Raw genomic sequence first — 9357 nt, 5'->3', positions numbered from 1 at the left:
AATGAGATGTATCTGTGAAGGAGTGGGAGTCATGTGTATGTTCAGACAAATTACTAGTGCGAACCCTCCGCCGCACCGCTCTCGCTTTTCGCACAAACGCTTTTGCGAAAGCCGCCCTTTCGCAATGATCCCCGCGCTCATGATCGGCCGCCGCAAAGATTCTCGCGCGACGCGCACCCACCCCGTCGTGCTTCATTCGCCTCTCCTTCCGTTCCCTCTCCTTTTCCCCTCACCCTACGATGCCCTTTTCGCCGTGCCGCGAATGCTCCTCCTCTGTTCGTGCTTGGGCCTGGCCCCCATGCCGTTTGGTTAAGGGACGGTGCCGAACGCGCGGGTCAGAAACGTGCGCCGGGCACGGCGCGGAGCGGCAAGGGGCAGCCCGACCGGTGCCGCACGCGGCGCGCCCGTGCGGCGTGTCGCGATGACGGAACAGTGGTTCGGCCCTGTCGCCATCGCTTGCGAAGGACTGAAGGAAAGCAGAGGGCGAGAAGGTAAGGTGACGGATCATGGAAGGAGAGGTGGCCGGTGGGGTGACCATTGCAGACTGGAGTTTGGCCAGGACAGAAGGCGTCGGATGCGTCAGCAGCAATCTACCGCTCCTTCCCCTCTAACCACCCTAACGAACCGGCACTACCAACGCTGCAAGCCACCAACCACTGCTCCACTGACGAAGGAGACCATAGGGAGAGGACTGAGAGGCAAGAATGATTAGGACATGGCGCTAATTGGGGAGGAGTAGTGGCTAAGCACGACGCCTCGAGGTGTAGGGGCAAATGATTTCTCCTCCCCGACCGGTGTTAGCAGGCACGGATCTCGACCGAGGCGCACGGATTTTCACACGCCTTTTTGCCGCTCCCCTTCTTCACCAACAAGCCAAAGCCAGGCTAAGCTAAGCTCCTGACCGGTAATTAGCCGGTGGATTGGATCCCAAAATCCTAACGAGATTTAACTAACAAATTGACGTCGCAACGCGAAGGAATGCAATGCAATCAGCGTCTTGATGTGATGTGAAATTGGCAGATAGAATTGCAGGGGGATGCAAATTGCGAGAGGAATTTGGGGGCAATCGGGCGTACCGTTGGGCATGAGCTTGGGGTCGACGACGAGCTCGCCGTGGATGCGGAGGCCGACGATCATCTCGTCGAAGCAGTGGACGCGGCGGTCGTAGCGGAAGTCCACAATCTTATAGTTGGTGAGCCGCTCCAGGACGGCGCCGTAGCGGCCCAGCCACCAGTAGTGGTACTCGAGCACCACGAACACCACCTCGCCGGCGAACCGCTGCGCCGTGATGAAGAGCGGGATCAGCCCGTCGCTGAACTCGTGGTACACGTTCCCCGTGTACCCGCCCGTCGAGAACACCACCGCGGGCACGCCGCGCGGGTGGCGCACGTCGCACCGGCGCCGCAGGGTGCCGCCGTCGCCCGCGCTGGCGCTCGCGTTGTAGGCGCCGGCCACGGGCAGGATGGTCACCTCGTCGATGGTGCTCATGATGCTGTCCTCGAACTTGCGCGTGTACGGCCGGACCTTCTCCGGGGAGCTCCCGCGGGGTGCGTTGTACAGGAGCACCGACGAGGTGGACGGGTCCGTGCGCACGTCGCCGCGGAGGTAGCACACATCGCTGCGGTAGTGGCTCCGGTCGCAGCACATCACGCCCTCCTCGCCATACCCGGCCTCACCTGCGCGCGCAGCAATTCGATTCGATTCGGTTTCGATTCCATTGGAGCAGAAGCGAGAGAGCACCTCGAACACAGATTGCAACCAAGCGACTCACCGTTGATGAAGGCGGAGCAGGGGAGGGAGGCGACGGACCGCGTCTCCTCGCGGGCCTCGAGGCTATTCTGGTTCGACGGCAGATGGGTCTTGAGCGCCTCCAAGTCCTCCCGCCGCTCCACGCGCTCTGCAGAGGACCGAGTCGCCATTTCAGCGCGCCGCAAACAGGAGGAAGGGGGGAAGCGAGCAGCCCAGCAATCCATGGCGGCGAGAGCAGGAAGGATTTGGGCCTGGAGCCCCGGGGGTTACTGAATCGGCGGTGGTGACGACGAGGGAGGAGCTGGGGATGCGGAGCACGGTGACGACGCTGTAGATTGTGAGCACGAGCAGGGGCACGAGGCGGCAAGCATACCGGCTCCTCCCGCCGCCGCCAGGCTTCTTATGTGGCGGGGAAGACGGCGGGGACCTTCGGATCCACGACGAACAGCAGGAGGGCGCCGATGGCTTGCTGGGCTTGTGATGCTGCGGCAGCTGCATCATCCTCCGGCTCTCGCTCTATCGGCTCCCTTCGCTCCTCCTCCCTCCCTCTCAACGCCGCATGCTACGCCGCCGCCGCCGCCGCCGCCGCCGCTGTTCTCCTTTGCTTGTTTTCCGCGCTGCCACGCCGCGAGCTCTGAGCTAAAACAGCTGACCTCACACCCCCACGGGTCGAATTGGGCGGGGGGCTATATACAGCTGGCGCGATAAAATGGCGGAGAGGTGACGGAGTAGAGGCGGGAGATGATGCTAGCAGCTTCTCACGATCATATTCATGGGGGTTGGAGTTGGAGAGGTGGGGAGGGGAAGAGGTGGGCGGTGGTGGAGGAAATGAAGAAGAAGGATGCAGAACACCGGGCTCACATGGAGGACAAGGGGAAAACAGGGTGTTTTGATGACGTTGATTATGTGCGCCCTCGGGTGCTAATTGGAATTCCCCTTCAGCTTCTTCCTCCCCGCTGTCTGCAGCTAATCTGTGCAATTCCGACCGGTCAAAACCATATGGTGCGAGAAATGGGTTACCCACAGACTACTCCGGGCCGAGCGGGGCTTCGGGCTGGGCCTGAAAAAGCCCTATCAGTCTATCACCAGGGCCAAGCCATGCCTGAGACTAAGAGCCTCGTAAAACATACCTTTAACATAATGTTAAGCCTTTATTGTTCAATTTAAATCTTTATCTAACATTTTTATGTATCAAAAGATTATTTGCGTCTGGACTAATTCAGCGTGACCAAAACATATTTACATCTTTTTCATGATAATGTTTTTCTTTAGAATCCAGAAAAGTCTTTAAGATTTAGTATCTAATAAGATGTATTTTAGTAAATATTTGTTTCTTTAATTTTTTTATATTATTTTCTCTTCACTTATTTATATGTAATCATAACGTCTCCATCTAAGGTATATATTTCTTTCTATTGCTATCTTTAAGATGCATGGTTGCCGTGTGTGCAAACCGAACCTCTCCGGTCCGAACTTGGGTGGCCAGCTTGATGCCTTACCTTTGGGATTGGCCTACGTGGGAGGCGACATATGTTGCTTCCTACATTCGGTGGTGGTTGTTCCTGCAGCGTGGCGTGGTGTTCACAGGCGGGGTCAATGACATGTGCGCACGGATCAGCATTGCAAATCTATCGACTACCTTAATGACGGTGTGTTTAGGCGGATTGGATGTGCTTGGAAAAGACCTTTGCCCTTCATAGGTCCTATGATCATGCCCGTGGGCGTCACATCCCTCCCTAGTGGCATCAATTTACAGCCCCCTCCTCCAATAGTTGTGCTGTGAGTTTTTATTGGTGAAAACTTATCTTTGATGACCAGGCAACAGTGGTGTCGTGTCCCTTCCTGAAGGCGTTGTTTTGTAGGAACTCATGCCTCATCCCAATGTATTGGTGCTTTCATGATTTAAAAGGAGAAAGATTGCTCCAATTTGATGGAGTTTTGGACGAAGAAAGAAGGTCAAATACTGTTGAAGGGAATGCCGATCATTAGGTCATTTACATTAGTTATCGTTTGGAATTGCCGATGGCAGAGAACCAGTGTTGTTTGAAGACGTGAGATATTTTAGATGCACTATTCGTCAGCTTCTTTTGTAGAAGGACAACGGAGTTTTAGGAATTTTGTCATACAAGAGAACATCAACAACCACGTCAAACTATTTCTCTATACATGGAATGTAGGATGATAAGTAGTTTTGAGCCATATGTTGTGTTTGAAATTCTATGTTGCTTAGCACTCATTGGGTGACTTTTTTCTTTCTTCATTTTCATTTTCTTTTGTATCAAACTTTATGTTTAATAAGGTTTCTTTTGTCTAATAAATGGTAGCAACCACAACTAATTTAAAGATATACGGGATACTCCATTGCTCAAAATTTTTTGATAATGTTGTTGTTCATATTAATTATAGCATATTTTATATATTTATGGATGTATGCATAAACCATGAAAACATTATTTACACATTTAAGTCGAGTTGGACCGATTCGGGTAGCCCAAAAACACACATATATCTAACTATAGTTGTCTTGGTTTAGAATACAGCAATTTTCAATATAAATATGTTTTTTGAAATGTGTTCTATGTAAGATGTATGCTTCATTGTTTTTGCATAATAATTTTCTTCACTTTCATATTATCATAATGATCATCGTGTAAGATATCTTCCTCTTGTTAACAAGACTTTGTCCAAAAGTGTTGAAGCCATAACTTTTTTCGCAACCAAAGTGTCTCAACCACACATATTGCAAATTTTCATTTGCAAATTTTGTTGATGATGATATGATCCAATTGTCCACATTGTTTGGTTAGGTTGCACTAGTTTAGCAAGCATATAGATTGAGTCTCTTTTCCTCTTTTCGAAATAGGGTAAGTTATCGACTACTATAGTTTTGTGCGTAATATTTTGTTGACATTTTATACATATTACTTTCCTTCATATTTCTAGAAAGATTTTTTTTTTGGGATACATCTTTTTCCCTTATCGAATCATATATTTTTAAGGTTGTGGTAAAGGTCTCATGTGATTGAACGTCAATTGCATCACTAGCCCTATGTTTCCTCTATTTATGTTGAGCTTCCAATAATATATAATTTTATTGTGATTGGCTTCACAATTATTATGTTTTTACAATTATAGAAATTCATTGGTGAAGCCATCAGGACTAGGAGATTTGCCTAGTGGAAGCTGCTTAACTACATCATCAATTTCCTACTTGGAGAAGGGTTCATCAAGACAACCCAAATTAGAAGCATTATGCAGGAGGATTCCAAATCAAATTGTATCTCCTGAAACTATGTAGGCCCTAATCTCTCCTTATATGCAGTACAAAGAAGTCCAGCTTTATCACCATGGCTTGTCAAATTAACCACAACCTCATTAGTTAGGGAGGTTATACGATTCTTCCTACATTAGATAGTGGTATTAGCATGAAAGAACTTGATACCTTCATCTCCAAACTTAACCCATTTAATTATTCCTATTATATTATATATTAGATCAAGTTTTGTTGTCGCATACATATTACATTGGCATTATCATGTTTGATTTTTCTCACAACCCTATTTATTGTCATGACTTGTACATTCTATTATCTCCCCACCATCGCCACTTGTTGCTAAATTAGATCCACCACGAATGTTAGAGGCAACCAACCCATAAAAGGTTCATATATATTGACATTATTTTAGAGTTGATGCAAAATGATATTGTAGAGATTAGCCTCCTCAACCAACTCATCATTCACGGTGACTCCCTTGTTACACAAAGGAACAAAACGAGAAAATAACAAAACACACGCACCTAAACACATGCTCCAAGTGAAACAAAATCAATAGACTAAAACCTCTTGTACACACATTTCCTCAAGTACCCAACCCGTCAACAATGAAGTAGACCCACCATCAAATTAAAAAGGAAGCTTAAAAACCACTAGCATAGATACCCGTGAGCTGCTACGGTTTCTTACCTGCTCCCAAGTTGTTATTCACTAGCTCCTAGTTTACTTACTTCACTTCCTAATCTGGTTTAGGATGTTTCATAATATTTGTATACATCTCTGATAATAATAAGCGGATAACTCCTTTGAATTCTACATGGCTTATTTGAACGATGGAATCTCAATTTTTATACATATGTACTGTATCTTACATCTGGTTCAAACATGCATTAAAACCTCTGGTAAGATTCAGTACTAATGTAACTTTTGTCTTAGCTTTTATGAATATGCAAGGTATTATGAACATAAGAGATTGTCCACAAAACTTTCAGCCTATAAAAAGGAAAAAACTGCAAGGCTAAAATAAATGCTCAGTCCTTGATTATAATATGCTCAACAATTCATGCCTGAGTGTATACACCCTGACAGCTTGACATCATGGCCTAGTTGCTCCAAGAAACATGAGCAATCAACCAATGCAAGTATCCTTCTACAATTTGCTCCTCATAATATAGTCAATGATGATCAAATGTTCTACCCACAAATTAATTTTCAGATTTAGATAGTAAAGGTATAGCAGTCGACCTACTATCTTGCGACTGAAAATTTCAAAATATAAAGACAAATCGTATTTAAGATTTGATTGTCCATCAGTTGGGCTAAAATCTTTCATAATGAAAAACCATAATTATTGTTAGGCATATGAGAGAGGGCGTTGTACTAAGACGAACACAAATTGTAGAAGAGAAGGCACTGGACCTGAGTGACTACGAAGTATGCCCCCAAGAAGTACCACAGTATCCGAGTGACCCACGATAAGATCCTCAATCATATTACAAAATAAGTGGAGTAAGAAGATCCCTCTTATCATTAATTTACCTCTCTTATCATTAATTCTTGTGACTTAAAAAGTACCCGTGCAGATCAGCAGCGACGTGCTCCAGTGAATTTTTTCTCATCATCCTACGCATATGGTTCCCAGTTGTGGATTACCCTCCCGGTGATGCAGTAGTGGGCAGTGGAGCTTCTTACTGAGGCCGAAGCGGTAGCCCTTCTGGCAGATGGCGGTGAGTGTTGCTGACGAAGGCAACATCAGCTAGCACTGCCTCTGGTTAAGAACTACTGCTGGGTATGCGAGCGAATCCACACTGGTGGGTGGTGGCATACATCACTATGACCATGCGAGATCTGTTGCACATCATGGGGGAGCTCCTCCACCACTATGCTATGCTTGTGATGTCTTCCTCACCGGGATTAGCTTTAGGTTCCACCAAAGGGTGACGACGATGCGACGTGCCGCCACTACGGGGAGTCCCAGCACCACCGCCGGGAAAGCCGCTAGTCCGCCCTCGTCGGAAGCCACGGCACCCGCATCCCCCACATGCGGTGGCGTAGCTGCGCCAGGACCACCCCTCGGGCCCGGCACCTTCCATGCCCGCGTGGGCCGCACTGCTCCACCAGGCACTCGACTGTTGCTCCATCCCCGCCCTCGTGCTCAGTGGCCATTACGAAAAAGCTAAGGGATTTCTTTTTGCAAATCATCAATGATTAACTTCTAGGACTGCAGGTTGATTACGAGAAAGTTGAGGGACTTTTCTTTTGCAAAATAATCACGATGGTTGGAAGAAACGACCACACTTTTAATATTATAGGTATAGGTATAGATAGATAGATACTCCCTCCGTCCCTTATTATTTGTCACTCGGGAAGCGGGTTTGTGAGGGAAATACGGTTTTCTAGAGACGGATAAAAAGGGACGGAGGGAGTACATACAGGTATAGACGTGCCATCGGGGCTGACAAAACTTCTCGATTAAACTACTACTCCCAATTTAGGCAGGCTCAATGATCTTACTCCCACTGACTCCCGCCCAAGGAAACTTGCCGCCAAGCGCAAAACCGGGCGACAGTGACCACACACTGTTGCAAATATGGCAAAACCAGTATCGAAGAGGCCCTGCCCCAGGAACTGCAATACACAGAAACCAGCAGGCTAGCAGAGGGCACGGACGCTCGAACACTTTCGGTCAAAATGAAGACTAGCCTAGCGCCCGCTAGCCCCCCGGGCTCGGCCGTTTCCTCCGTGCGGCCGCGGAAACGGCTCGATCAGTCGCATCCAGCCCGCGGCACGCGAACGACGACGCCAGCGGCCGGTGCGTGCCCCTGCCCCAAGCAATCCTCTCCCCAAGCACACACACCACCACGCGCCCACGCCATCCCATTACGCGCGCCGCACGCCCAAGAAAGGAATGACACACAGAAGCGGCTTTCCACGCCGTAGTACCCCCTGCTGCCGTGCAAAATTCTTGGATTTCGGCGGGCGTTCTACTCCGGCCAAAGAAAGAGCGCGGATGCGCTGCCACAGCACACGGGACGGGACCGGGAATCGTTGGCAGCGCGCCGCTCGCCGGCAACGTCAATCCTTCCGGTCCCGGCTCCTTTCCTTGCCCGCCGGTGCAACGTCCAGCACGGCTCGGCCCGGTGCCTGCCGTGCGCGACCGCGAGAGGGCTACCTGTGGTTGCCGTGCCTGTCGTGCGTTCCACTGCAACGGCGACGGGGGGAAACAACGGAGCGAATAATGCAACGGATAATTGGGAAAAGGGATGGGACGGAAAGCGTGCTCGGTCGTTGGGGTCGGACACGGATTAGCACCGCGCGCGCGCTCTGAAGAAAGGAAAGAGCGATGGGGGATTAGCAGCGGGCAGCGGTGGGTGCGTCCAGGGCACGCACAGGGCCACAGGTTATTAGTATTAAACAAGTGGTGGTTGGGCGAATTGGAGCCGGGATTAGATTCTCGGGCTCGGGGTCTCTCTGGCTACGAGTTAGTGGGATGATGTGCATCGGCTTAGTTAGAATAATGTTAATACTCAGTGGCGAGTTAGTGACGCACCCATGCATGCTGGCCCTTTCTTTCTTTGTCACGGGAGGAATTCCCTTTTTGAATAAAATATAATTGCAAGGCTGCTTTTGCGTTCTTGAGTCGGTTGTGCACTGTACTACGTGTGTGTGTGTCGTGTGAGCCCGTGCTTAATTTTTTCCGAAGACAAGGCGTGAGCTGGTTTGTATGTTGCAGGGAAGTCGTGGTTCTTCGGTTCGTTGAAAATGATGGCCAATGATCGCTTCAGGACACGGGAGGACAGACAGCAGCTGGAGTGACTGTCCGGTGTGGAGTATGGACTGTGAGATGGAGTTCCCATTAGCACGAAATTCCCCTGCACGCAGTTACTAACCCCTCTGCAGCCTGTCCTACTCGGGCTCCCAGCACGCCTTTCTTACGGAATCGTATTAAACCGACCAACACTTGAACGGTAGCATGCACAGCACACTCACGATCTGCCATCCATGCCGATGTACCGTCACCAGTGATCGCTTGAGCTCCAGCGGACGAACCACCTGCGCGAGCAGTGCACCGGGTACTTGCCTGCCTGCCTGCTCCCGCTAGGCCGCTAGGCCTTGGCGCCTTGCACTCACTCCGTCGCCTACCCACCATGATTTCTTTCCCTCGCGGTCTCCTCGCTCGCACCGGCACCGCTGCGGCTGCGTCCTGGCACCCCTACAGTGGCGTCGGCCGCATCGGCGAGTCCAAAAGGACGGGTGGAATGCTGGAATTCCTCCCGGGGCCGTGCAATCCTGCCGATGGCGCGGCGCGGCGCGGGGAATTATTGCCGGCTGCC

The 9357-nt window shown here is 49.8% G+C and overlaps 1 protein-coding gene across 1 annotated transcript in view; it reads right to left on the bottom strand.

The window, feature by feature from the left end:
* Positions 1 to 2700, bottom strand: part of LOC101784684 — a 9669-nt gene extending 6969 nt beyond the window's left edge. Inside the window, exons 1-3 of the mRNA XM_004962129.3 lie at positions 2022 to 2700; positions 1772 to 1900; positions 1077 to 1676 (exon numbers count right to left, since the gene is read on the bottom strand). Coding sequence (XP_004962186.1) covers positions 1077 to 1676; positions 1772 to 1900; positions 2022 to 2250 — 958 coding nt within the window. The 5' untranslated portion in view covers positions 2251 to 2700. The remainder of the gene's footprint in view (positions 1 to 1076; positions 1677 to 1771; positions 1901 to 2021) is intronic.
* Positions 2701 to 9357: the final 6657 nt, after the last annotated feature.

Source organism: Setaria italica, chromosome III, assembly GCF_000263155.2.
Source record: "Setaria italica strain Yugu1 chromosome III, Setaria_italica_v2.0, whole genome shotgun sequence".
NCBI classification, from domain to species: Eukaryota; Viridiplantae; Streptophyta; class Magnoliopsida; order Poales; family Poaceae; genus Setaria; species Setaria italica.
This window is presented reverse-complemented; position numbering and strand designations above follow the sequence as displayed.